The sequence below is a fragment of the Oryctolagus cuniculus genome, chromosome 10 (genome assembly GCF_051225735.1).
Source record: "Oryctolagus cuniculus isolate XC-2025 breed Fujian yellow rabbit chromosome 10, ASM5122573v1, whole genome shotgun sequence".
NCBI lineage: Eukaryota > Metazoa > Chordata > Mammalia > Lagomorpha > Leporidae > Oryctolagus > Oryctolagus cuniculus.
The window spans coordinates 111688768-111701576 of NC_142876.1; the positions used below are offsets into that span (position 1 = coordinate 111688768).

Below are 12809 nucleotides of genomic sequence, written 5' to 3' on the forward strand. Positions count from 1 at the left end.
CAGCGCCGGCACCCTGGGTTCTTGTCCCGGTCGGGGCGCCGGATTCTGTCCCGGTTGCCCCTCTTCCAGGCCAGCTCTCTGCTGTGGCCAGGGAGTGCAGTGGAGGATGGCCCAAGTGCTTGGGCCCTGCACCCCATGGGAGACCAGGATAAGTACCTGGCTCCTGCCATCGGATCAGCGCGGTGCGCCAGCTGCAGCGCGCCGGCATTGGAGGGTGAACCAACGGCAAAAGGAAGACCTTTCTCTCTGTCTCTCTCACTGTCCACTCTGCCTGTCAAAAAAAAAAAAAAAAAAAACTTAAAAAAGTCAAAAAATACGATACCATATGCATTAACTTTTCATTAATTTTCATGAAATTATTTTCATTTTTATTTGAAAGGCCAAGAAAGATCTCCCATGCACTGGTTCACTCCCCCACAACAGCCAGGACTGGGCCAGGCTGAAGCTGGGAGACTGGAACTTAGTCTGGGTCTCCCACGTGGGTGGGTATCAGGGACCCAAGTACTTTTTAAAAACTTTATTTATTTGAAAGGTAGATCAACAGAGAGAGACAAACAGATCCCTGTTCTGTGGTTCGCTTCTCAAATGCCTGCAACGGCAAGGCCCAGGCAAGGCCAGGCCAGGAGTCTGGAACTCCAGTGCCGTCTCCTGTGAGTGGCAGGCACCCAACTAGGTGACGTATCAGCTGCCACTCCACTTCCACAGCGCAGTAGCGGGAAGCTGCAGTCAGAAGCAGAGTAGCCGGGACTCGAGCCAGGCACTCCAGTGTGGGATGAAGATGTATTTATTTGAAAGGAAGAGTTACAGAGAGACAGATTTCCATCTCTGGTTCACTCTCCAAATGACTGCAATGGTTGGGGCTGGGCCAGGCCAAAGCCAGGAGCTTCTTCAGGGTCTCCCACGTGGCTGCAGGGGCCCCAGGACTTGGGCCATCTTCTGCTTTCCCAGGCCATAGCAGAGAGCTGGACCGGAAGTGAAGCAGCTGGAACTCAAACCAGTGCCCATATGGGATGCCGGCACTGCAGGCGGCAACTTGACCCACTACAGCACAGTGCTGGCCCCGTGTATTTTCTTCTAATAGTTTCGTTTTCATGGTTTTAGCTCCTAGGTCTCAGATCCATTTGGAGGTAAGTTTTGTATGAGGTAGGAGGTAGAAGCACCCAACCCTCATTCTCTTGTGTGTGTATACAGTCGGCTCAGCACCATTTCCTGAAGAAACCATTGCTTCTGCATTGAACTGATCTGGCACTGCTTATTGACAATTGACTGGTGACGATGAGAATTTATTAATGGGCTCTGAGTTCTTTTTCAAGGATATGTCTACCGTGTGCCAGTACCAATTTGTTTTTCAAGTTCTGACTATTTTAGATGCATTGGATTTTTGTATGAATTTAGGGTCAGCTTGTCAACTTGTGCAAAGAAGCCAGCAGCAGTTTCGGGGCGGGGGGGGGGGGCGGGGGGGGCACTGACTGTTCACTGTCGGGATTGCTCTCACTGTTAGGTCCTCTGATTGGGAAGTGGGATGTCTCATTTAGTACGTCTTTCATGTCTTTCAACAGTGTGTTTTCAGGGTGTTTTGTGCTTTCAAAATTAGATATTAATAGGACTGGCAGTGTGGGGTAGCTGGTTAAACCGCCATCTGCTGCGCTGGCATCCAGTATGGGTGCCGATTCGAGTCCTGGCTGCTCCACTTCCCATCCAGCTCCCTGCTAAGGTGCCTGGGAAAGTCCTTGGGCCCTGTACCCACATGGGAGCCCTGGATGAAACTCCTGGCTCTTAACTGTGGTTTGGCTCAGCTTTTGCTGTTGCAGCCATTTGGGGAGTGAACCAGCGGATGGAAGATGTCTCTCTCTCTGTCTCTCCCTCTGTTATTCTGCCTTTAAAGTAAATAAATAAATCTTTTAAAAATTAGATTTATGAGGATAATTTTTTAAAAAGCTCAGGAAAATGTAATTAAAATTGAAGTTTTTTTTTGTAATAAAATTTGAAGATCATGAGATGTCTTTAAAAAGTTCATAGAAAATGCATACTATGAAAAAGCTGTCTAAATTTCAAAATTTTAGATTTTAAATTTTTTGATAGGTGATGGCTTGTAGTTTTTCAATCTTATTTGTACCTTTGTTCCCTCTTTCATTCCTTGACATTTACTTAACGCCTTTTCCTTTTTTCTTATTGCTGCTTTATTCATCTTATCCAATAATACGCTCTCAGCAATCAGTTCTACTTGGTTTTTGTTTTTACTTCCACAACCGTAGAAATTTATTGATTGGCTATTGTGTGTGTTTGTGTTTTTCAAGCTCCCTAAATTGAATGCTTAGTGCATTTATTTTTAATGTCTTTTTTAAAAGTGAGCGTATTTGTGGCTATAAAATGCCGGTTGACTTGGCCACATCCCTTGGAGTTTGATGGACGGAGTTCTCACGTTGTTGATTTCTGAGCGGCTCCCATTTCAATCGTGACGGCCTCCGCAACCCGGGAGTCATTTAGAGGCACACGAACTTTGGAGTGCGGTTTGCTTTGTCAATTAATGCTCATTTACTTTGCATCTTTCAAGAGGTTCCTAGGCCTCTTGGATCCGCCACTGTGCCCTCGGGTTTCCCAGTGCTGTTTTCCATGTGTGTTTGCACGTGTGTGTGTCTTCCTGTCATCCCTAGGAACTGAACAGGATGGAAGGCAGATCTTACCTCCCCCAGTTTTTGCTCTTGTTTGTGTGTGTGGGTCTAAAGACTTATTTATTGGAAAGAGGTATGGAGAGGGAGGACGAGATGGGAAATCCTCCATCCAGTGGTTCATCCCCAAATGGGCGCAACAGTCAGGGCCGGGCCAGACTGAAACCAGGAGCTTCATCCAGGTCTCTCCAGGGCCCAAGCATTTGGGTCACCGGCTGCTTTCTCAGGTGCATTAGCAGAGAGCTGGATCAAAAGTGGGGCAGCCAGGATTCAACCTGGTGCCCCGTGGGATGCTGGCACCACAGGCAGCGGCCTAACCTGCTACACCACAGCGCCCGTCCCCTTGGAAAGTTCTCAAAAGTTCAATGATGTGACGATGAGCTCAATAGGAGGAACCTGGCCTGTGGGGCACAGGGACACTTTAAAGTCCAAAACTGCTTTACAGTCTAGCAATGACCCCGGTCTCCCCTTGACTGGGGAGGGGAGTACCTTGGCCCGGAGCTGCTGCTTGGATGGAGACCAGCAGAGGCAGCACGGGTCAGCGCTGTCATTCTCTGTGCGCTCTGACTTGTACCTCGGGAGAGTGTGCTCTGCTCTAACCCTGCTACGCCAGCCCCAGGTCAGACCTCACCCCTGGCCACCAGGACTCCTGCAAGTCTCTTCACTGGCCCTTAGCTCTTCTATCACAGGCCTTCCTCCCAGGTGGCCATCGGCGTCATCTAAAACAATGACCCAGTCGCACTATGATGGCTGATAAGAAAGGAAGTTCTTACAGGTTGGAGGGCAAATGTATCATCACATTCAAGACCCCTTACTACCCAGTACCTCTAATACCCAACCAATAAAACGGGCTATGGCAGCCGGCGCTGTGGCGTAGTAGGCTAAGCCTTTGCTTGCAGCACTGGCATCCCATATGGGTGCTGATTGGAGTCCTGGCTGCTCCTCTTCCAATCCAGCTCCATGCTAATGGCCTGGGGAAGCAGTGGAAGATGGCTAAGTGCTTGGGCCTCTGCACCCACGTGGGAGATGCGAAAGAAGCTCCTGGCTTTGCGTGGCCCAGCTCCGGTAGTTGCGGCCACTTGGGGAATGAACCAGCAGATGAAAAATCTGTCTTTGCCTCAAATAAATAAATAAATCTTAAAAAAAAAAAAAAAAAGGCCATGAAGTTTAAGTTGGCCATAAACTGAGACATGGGGTGGTTCTGTGAACGAAACAAGGCCTTTACTAAGGTCTAACCTGACATGACTGCTTTCTGTTACGTTCTTAGATTAGCCCCTTCTTCCTTGGGCTTAAGTTCTTCATGGAATACTCATACAAGGGCACAACCAAAAACTCATTGAGGTGTTTGGCTGAAGCCGTTTGCCCGTCTTCTGCCCTTGTCTTATCATGAAATCCACCCAGACTCCTAATACTGTGTTTTTCCTGGAAGAACCGTGTGAGATCACACTCAGTGCTGCACCCAGCACGGGGGAGAAGCTATTGTTGGGCAAAGCAGACGCCATAGAAAAATCCATTGTTTTCCTAATACACCGCCTATAAGGAAAGCGCCCACAAAACCTCTGTTTAAGTTGCAGTCATTCTCAAAGGGTCTGGGCGCCTCTCTAGCCGGGGAATGGCCAACAGGTGTTTGCCCTCTGTCTGGAATGTGCTCTGTGAGAACAGAACCTCCTGCCCCACTCCCCTCCCAAGGGCGGCTGCACCGGTGTCTGCAGGTACCCCTGCCCGCCGTCTCGCTGCACCTGCACTTGCTAACGGTTCAGCGACAGCACCACCTGCGCGCTGATACAGGTGGGCGGTGGGGTGGGAAGTGCCTGCACCTGCCGAGCTTGGACAGCGCGTGGCCTCTGGGAACGGCGGTGGGAAGTCTTGAGTCAGCTGCGTGGCCAAACCCTCGTCCACAGAGCGCACCCAAGCCGAGGTGGACCTGGTGGTCCTCGCCTCCCCGGGCTCCCCCGACGCAGCTGACCACGCTGCCTCTCGGGGGTCACTCCGACGTGCTCCCCCTCTCCGGCGGGCGGCCAGCTGACCCGCGCGCTGACCTCTGCCAGGACCCCAGGGCGCAGGTGCCGCCAGAGGTGCGAGGCCAAGGCGCTCGGGCAGCTCGGGACCCGCCCTCCTCGGGGTGTCCGCGGCGCTGATTGGCCGGCCGGGGGCTGGGGCTGCGGCGGAGGGGCGGCCGGCCGCGCGCCCGCCTCGCCTGCGCGGGGGCGCGCCCGCGGCACGAGGCCGGGCGGGAGCTGGTGTGAGTGACGGCCGCGCGAGCCAATGGGGCGGGCGCGCGCCGCCGCCGCCGCCGCGCGGCCCCTGACGCGGGCCCGGGCGCCGCGCCGCTGCGGCTGCGGGCGGCGACGGCTGCACCATGGGCCGGCTGCTGCGGGCTTCCCGGCTGCTGCGGCTGTCGCCGCCGCCACCGCCGCTTCTGCTGCTGCTGCTGCTGGCCGGGGGTGAGTGCGCGCGGCACCGGGCGGCCGAGCGAGCGGCGGGCGCCGTGCTGGACAGCTCCCCGGGCCGCCAACAAAGGGGCGGGCTCGTGTGGCGCGGCGCGAGAGCGCGCGGGCCGCCGACCCGCCCGCCTGCTGGCCGGCGGCGTGGGGATGGTGGCGAGTGCCCCCCGAGTGAGGCGACACCTGGGGCCGGGGCGCGCGTGAGGCCCGGCCGCCGCCCGGTCCCGACACACCAGACACGCGGGAGCGGGCCAGGGGTGCGAACGCGCGCCGCCATCGCGGGGGCTCCGCCCGGGACGCGGCAGGTGCGCAGGGTCGCGCGCGCTCGGCGGGGAGGAGCAGCCTGCGTGACAGGGGCTCAGGGAGGCAGGGACCGCATTCGTGCGGGCCCCGCACACGGCTGTGCGGCGTAGAGGTGTTGATGGGTGCGCGCCCGGGGCCACTCTGTTAGGAGCGGACACACACACAAAAAAGGGAGTGTCCCAGCCACGGGGAGGGCTCTGCTTGCGACGGCGACGCGGCCGGACGCTCCCAAGCAGCTGTCACACATGCGTGTGTGTGTCCGCGCGCGCGGGATGTGTGCAGGTGCGCAGCGGCTCGCGCGGTGTGGGAGAAAGCGCTCCCGAGGGGCGTGCGTGCGTGTGCAGGGGGTGTGACAGCCCGAGAGGGGGGTTACGTGAGGACTTGGCGCGGCTGGCACAGCAGAGGGGACTGAGTTGTGGTCGCACGCCCCAGCGTGGCGTGTGCCGTGGAGAGCGCTGCTGGCCCCCGCGTGTGCGTGTGTGTGCGTGGCTGGCAGGTAGCCTGGCCTGGCTTCGTTCCTGAGTCACGGGTGCGTCTGTTGGGAGCAGTGTGCGTGGCTCCGTGGCTGCTTCCCGGGCTTGTGCGCAGGTGTGTGGGAGGGGAGGGGCTGTCTGCTTGGTGGGGCCGCCAGATGGGCTCACGGTGACAGGCCGGGAGGGGACAGGGGCCTTTCGCTGGGATCCGTGAGGCCACCGAGGATGGACAGAGGCCCTAAGGCCGTGTCCAGAGGAAAGTGTCCGTCGCTCACACACACCTGCCTGAATCCCGAGTACCTTAACTCCTCTCTGGACCAAGTGCGGCTGATGGGTCCGCCGATCCTTTGTGTGACGGCCACACCAGAGCTGGCCAGCGGAGATGTGGCGCTATGCCCCTGCGCGACTGGCTGCGGGCTACTGTCCCAGCTTCCGTGCAACCCCGGCCCCCGCCCCCTGTGGCCGTCTTCTCCCGCAGCGTGGAGGGCGCGGGCGAGTGTCTGGCGCCCTTGGCCAGCTTGGCGTGGACCCTTCCCCGCGAGCTCTCAGACGCCCACGGACACACGCGTGTGGCGCTGTGTCTGCTGAGGCTGATGGAGAGAGAGGTGGCCCTGGGCTGGTGGTGGACGTGGGAGGGGGAGGTTGGCGCCAGGAGCAAACCGCAGGGGCTGACCTGGAGCCAGAGGTAAACACGGCTTCCGCCCCAGGGCCGTCAGCGTGCGTCGCTGGGTGGATTTGGGTCAGGTTTTATTTGTTCACTGTGTGTGTGCGTGCGTGCGCCTCTCTCTCTCCTCGCCCGCGCCACCACCGTCTCTGTTAGGAGTGATGAAGTGACAGAAAATTATAGGTGCCAGAAGGGGGAGGAAAAAAAAAAAAAGGAAATCCATCACACAGCGAGTGGAAAGCTGCAGTTTGAAGTCACGTGGGCTCTCAAGTACGGCAGATTAATTAGGAAGCGAAACAGTGACTGGACCCGGACTGGTCAGGCCTCTGCTGCTACTCCGGTGCCGTCTTATGGAGGACAGTTTTGAAAATAAGGTCTCCTAATTACCAAAACAATTGTCTGCCAAGGCTGTTGAAAATAGCAGGCGCCGGGGCCTGCGTTGTGGCACAGCGGGTGAAGCTGCCGCCTGCAGCGCCAGCATCCCATATGGGTGCCGGTTCGAGTCCCGCCTGCTCCACTTCTGATCCAGCTCTCTGCTGTGGCCCAGGAGAGCAGTGGAGGATGGCCCAAGTGCTTGGACCCTGCACCGGCATGGGAGACCCGGGGGAGGCTCCTGGCTCCTGCCTGGCCCCGCCCTGACCGTTGTGGCCATTTGGGGAGTGGACCAGTGGATGGAGGATCTCTGTTCTCCTGCTCTAACTCTGCCTTTCAAATAACTAAAAAATAAAGGAAATTAGCAAGTGCTACAGGTCAACAACAGTCACCACAAGGAAAAACAAGGTCAAGGCAGTGGACCTGCGTACCAGGAAAGGAATGAAAACCAGGAAACACTAGATTCCTCTTTTTTTTCCTCAGCACGATTTTCAAAATCTTTGTTAAAAAAGGAAGACAGAGAGGAAAAAGAGCGATGTTGGAGGGGGCCTGTGGCTGCCCCAGGTGACCGGCAGGGAGAGGTTCAGAGAACGGGGGACCTCGCCCGAGCCGTGGACAGGGCAAGGGACAGAGCAGTGAATGTTGGCACCGCCGTCCCCTGCCCAGGCCGTGTGGCCGTCCAACACCTGTCTTACCCCACAGGTGGGCAGTCAGCGGGCTCCCTACTCGGACTCATCTCGCGAGGGCACAGGCGGCTTTCCCGAGGCCCGAGAGTTCTGGGGTGCCAGGACGAGGCCCAGGAGGCAGGGGCTTGTCGCCGAGGTCTCACAGAGGCCCTGCACGTCTGCCTCTTGGGAGCAGAGGGGGAGCTGCAGGCTTCGCCAGGGAGATGACCTTGCCCTTGGCCCGGGAGGGAGAGCCCCAGCTCAGGGCCCTCTCGGCGCAGCTGCTCGAGTGCCCTGGGACCCGGACAGGAGCTGTTGGGTGATAATTAGAAGCATCTCTGATCAGTTGGCGCTTTGTCTTCCTGGAATGCATGAATGAGATTTCCAGATTAATTTCTCCTGTTCTGGTTCCATGCCAGACGCGTTCCCCATCCCAGGGGATGCTGGTTCTGCAGGGCAGGGCTCTGAAGCGTAGAGGCGGCCCCTCCCCGAGGGCTGGCTCCAGGGAGCACCTGGCGCACCTCTTGGTGCAGAGTGGGAGCTGAGCAGTGGTCAGGGTTTCTGTGTAACCAGCAGCCCAACACAAATGTTACCTCTGCCAAGACAGCACAGCCAGCCTGAAGCCAGAGCTCCCTGTCTCAGGGGCAGTGTCTTGTGACTCTGATCCACTTCCTAAAAATCAGGAAATAACTGTGAAGTAAGTACAGGGTGGGGATGACATACTTCCAGATACAGGGCCTCTGTGGGATAAAACAAGGAGGTTCATGGTGGTGAAAACTCAGGGAACCTTCATTGCCTTGGTCTTTAGTGACAGGGTCTTTCCCTCGCAGTCTGCTTTAAATGTGTGTGTGTGTAGGCACGCATGATTCGAAAGGCAGAGTTACAGAGAGAGGTACAGGAAGATGTTCCATCCGCTGGTTTGCTCCTCAGCTGGCTACAGTGGTCAGGGCTATGCCAGTATAAAGCCAGGAGCCCAGAACTCCTTTCTGGTCTCCCCACAGGTGGCAGGGACCCAGCCACCTGGGCCATCTTCTATTGCTTTCCTAGGGACATAGCAGGGACCCGGATCGGAAGTGGAGCAGCTGGGGCTGGGACCAGCACTCATATGGCGGTGGTTTTTTCTTTGGCCCCGAATCCCTGTGACATATTTGGGCAGTCTGGGGTCTGGTCATCCTTTCTGTACACTGTGGAGGGAGGGCTCCCAGCTCAGCAAGCGGCAGCTCCTTGTCCCTTCTCCATGGAGCTTCTAGACCTTTCTGTTGAGAGGGGACAGCTAATGACAGCTCTTCCATTCACTTGCTGTTTGACCTGAATCCCACGACAGCTCACGTATTTCATGTGTGAAACAGGGGATTGAGCCGGATCCTTTCTTGTTTATTCAAGGATTTACTGAGCCCCTATTGTGTGTCAGAGACCAGGAGGCCGTGGAATTAAGGGGCACATTGACTAAGCACTCCTCATTTATTTGTTTATTTATAAGATGGATTTATTTGGAAGGCAGAGTTAACAGAGGGGAAGAGGCAGAGAGAGATCTTTGATTTGCTGGTTCACTCTCCAAATAGCTGCATAGGCCGAGGCTGAAGCCAGGGGCTGCTTCCTCCAGGTCTCCTACACAGGTGCAGGGGCCCAAGGACTCGGGCCATCTTCTGTTGCTCTCCCAGATAGATTAGGAGGGAGCTGGATTGGAAGTGGAGCAGCCGGGACTTGAACTGGCGTCCACGTGGGATGCCAGGTACTGCAGGCAGTGGTTTAACCTATTGTGCCACAGCGCCGGTCTCAGTGCTCCTTGTTTATAAAGGAGGTTGTACGGGGTCTCAGTCAGTCAGGTGAGGAAGTGTGGCGACAAGAATCTGTCCAGAAGGCTCTATGAGAGGGAGGAAGTGCACCTCGTCCAGGCTGGTGGTGGGCAGCAAAGGTGTCTCAGAAACTGAGACCGGGGTCAGTGTGGCGCAGTAGGTTAAGCCACAGCCTGTGACCTGCCTCCCTCTTCAGAACACCGGTTGAAGTCCTGGCTGCTCTGCTTCCAGTCCAGCGCTCTGCTAATGGCCTGGGCTAGTAGTGGAAAATGGACCAAGGTCTTGGGCCCCTGCACCCAGGTGGGACACGCAGTGGAGTTCTGGCTCCTGGCTTCAGTGTGGCCCAGCCCCAGCTGTTGAGGCCATTTGGGAAATGAACCAGTGGACAAAAGATGGCTTTCCCTCTTTCAGTCACTCCCTGACTCTGCCTTTTAAGTAAATATTTTTTTTTTTTATTTTTTGACAGGCAGAGTGGACAGTGAGAGAGAGAGAGACAGAGAGAAAGGTCTTCCTTTACCGTTGGTTCACCCTCCAATGGCCGCTGCAGCCGGCGCCCTGCAGCCAGCGCACCGCGCTGATCTGAAGCCAGGAGCCAGGTGCTGCCTCCTGGTCTCCCATGTGGGTGCAGGGCCCAAGCACTTGGGCCATCCTCCACTGGACTCCTGGGCCACAGCAGAGAGCTGGACTGGAAGAGGAGTGACTGGGACAGAATCCAGCGCCCCAACCGGGACTAGAACCTGGTGTGCCGGCGCCGCAGGCAGAGGATTAGCCTAGTGAGCTGCGGTGCCGGCCAATTTTTTTATTTTTTAAGATTATGTATTTGAAAGTCAGAGTTGCAGAAAGGAGAGAGATTTTCCATCTGCTGGTTCACTCCCCAAATGGCCGTAACAGCCGGGGCCAGGCCAGACTGAAGCTAGGAGCCAGGAACTTCCGCTGGGTCTTCCACATGGGTGCAGGGCCCAAGCACTTGGGCCATGTTCCACTGCTTTCCCAGGTGCATTAGCAGGGAGCTGGATCAGAAATGGAGCAGCCAGGACTTGAACTGGTGCTTGTGTGGGAAGCTGATGTTGCAGGTGCCGGCTTTATCAGCCCCACACTGAATAACATTTAACCATACAGGTAAAGCCGCCGCCCATAACATCTGAAAGCAGTTCAGGTGGTAAATCTTGTGCTGTGTGTACTTTTTAAAAAAATATTTATTTACTTGAAAGAGTTAAACAGAGAAAGGAGAGGCAGAGAGAGAGAGTCTTCCATCCAATGGTTCACTCCCCAGATGGCCGCAGTGGCCGGAGCTGTGCTGATCCGAAGCCAGGAGCTTCATCCAGGTCTCCCACGTGGGTGCAGGGACCCAAGCACTTGGGCCATCTTCTACTGCCTTCCCAGTGCATAGCAGAGAGCTGGATGGGAAGTGGAGCAGCCAGGACGCGAACCAGCACCCATATGGGATGCCTGCACTGCAGGCAGCTGCTTTACCCGCTACACCACAGCGCCGGCCCTGTGCTGTGTGTATTTTACCAGAATTAAGAAGGTGTTGGAGGGGCCGGCGCTGTGGTGTAGGGGACTAAGCCGGCAGATGGTTCGACAGGGGGAGAGTTGGGGAGAAATGGGTGCTCAGGCCGAAGGGCTAGCAGGTACAAAGACCCAGAGGCCAAGAGGGCGTCATGTTCTGGAAATTACTGGAGAGTGTGGGTGAGGAGTGGGTGACCCTGGAGAGGGTGCGTGAGGAGTGGGTGGCCCTGGAGAGTGTGCGTGAGGAGTGGGGGACCCTGGAGAGGGTGAGTGAGGAGTGGGGGACCCTGGAGAGGGTGCGTGAGGAGTGGGTGACTGGAGAGTGTGCGTGAGGAGTGGGTGACCCTGGAGAGTGTGAGTGAGGAGTGAGTGACCCTGGAGAGGGTGAGTGAGGAGTGGGGGACCCTGGAGAGGGTGAGTGAGGAGTGGGTGACCCTGGAGAGGGTGAGTGAGGAGTGGGGGACCCTGGAGAGTGTGAGTGAGGAGTGGGTGACCCTGGAGAGTGTGGGTGAGGAGTGGGTGACCCTGGAGAGTGTGCGTGAGGAGTGGGGGACCCTGGAGAGGGTGCGTGAGGAGTGGGTGACCCTGGAGAGGGTGAGTGAGGAGTGGGTGACCCTGGAGAGTGTGCGTGAGGAGTGGGGGACCCTGGAGAGTGTGGGTGAGGAGTGGGGGACCCTGGAGAGTGTGGGTGAGGAGTGGGGGACCCTGGAGAGGGTGAGTGAGGAGTGGGTGACCCTGGAGAGTGTGGGTGAGGAGTGGGTGACCCTGGAGAGGGTGAGTGAGGAGTGGGTGACCCTGGAGAGTGTGAGTGAGGAGTGGGTGGCCCTGGAGAGTGTGCGTGAGGAGTGGGTGACCCTGGAGAGGGTGCGTGAGGAGTGGGGGACCCTGGAGAGGGTGAGGAGTGGGTGACCCTGGAGAGGGTGAGTGAGGAGTGGGTGACCCTGGAGAGGGTGCGTGAGGAGTGGGTGACCCTGGAGAGTGTGAGTGAGGAGTGGGTGACCCTGGAGAGGGTGAGTGAGGAGTGGGTGACCCTGGAGAGTGTGAATGAGGAGTGGGGGACCCTGGAGAGTGTGGGTGAGGAGTGGGTGACCCTGGAGAGTGTGGGTGAGGAGTGGGTGACCCTAGAGAGTGTGAGTGAGGAGTGGGTGACCCTGGAGAGGGTGAGTGAGGAGTGGGTGACCCTGGAGAGTGTGAGTGAGGAGTGGGGGACCCTGGAGAGGGTGCGTGAGGAGTGGGGGACCCTGGAGAGTGGAAGGGGGCGGAAGGTGTCCGTGTCGGAGGCTCCTTCTCTGCTGCTGGCCCTTTGTCTTGGTGACAGGAGTGACAGAGGCAGTTCTGTATTCACGAGGGGCTCCCTGAGCTTTGTTACTCGAAGCGCGGCCCGTGGACCTGCAGTGTTGTTCAGCCTGCTGAGCTGGGGCTGGCTAGAGTCTGACGAGTATGGCTTAAATTATTTAGTTCATGATTCCCTGCGATAGCCATTAGGCTGGGGTCAGCTGCGTGGTTCTTCTGGTCTCAGCTGGACTTCTTCAGGCTTGCTGTCAGCTGCCGGTCACCCCGCTGCTCTTGGCTGGCTCTGTCCCGTTGAGATATCAGCTGGCACGCGGAGCTGACGTGGGCAGCTGGCCGGCCCGGGCTGGTATGGGCAGGGGAGTTCACAGAGGACGGGGGCAGGGCCGGCCTTCGGGGCCTTGCCTTGGAAATGGCACGGCATCACCACTTCTCTGCCTCCTCTTGGCTGTTGGAACTCACACAAGAGCAGCTCAGATGCGAGGAGTGGGCAGTTAGCCGTCGGCTCTGGCCAGGGGGAGCGTGGGGGAGCGTCGCAGTTGTATGGCGAGGACCCGTGGCTTGGAGGCTGCTGACTGGCCTCGGTGGACCGTCCACTGACCACAGAGCCTCAGGGAGGAAGCT

At 57.2% G+C, this 12809-nt stretch overlaps 1 protein-coding gene across 3 annotated transcripts in view; it reads left to right on the forward strand.

Annotated features, from left to right (window-relative positions):
- The first annotated feature begins 4954 nt into the window (after positions 1–4954).
- PODXL2 (podocalyxin like 2) overlaps positions 4955–12809 on the forward strand; it is a 41124-nt gene continuing 33269 nt past the window's right edge. For 2 of the 3 annotated variants that reach the window (XM_051852598.3, XM_070051011.2), the window contains exon 1: positions 4955–5113. In XM_051852598.3, the coding sequence (XP_051708558.3) occupies positions 5029–5113 (85 nt within the window). In that variant the 5' untranslated portion in view covers positions 4955–5028. Of the gene's footprint in view, positions 5114–5271; positions 5419–12809 lie in introns of those variants that run through there. The other variant, XM_070051010.2, reaches the window with a different exon arrangement.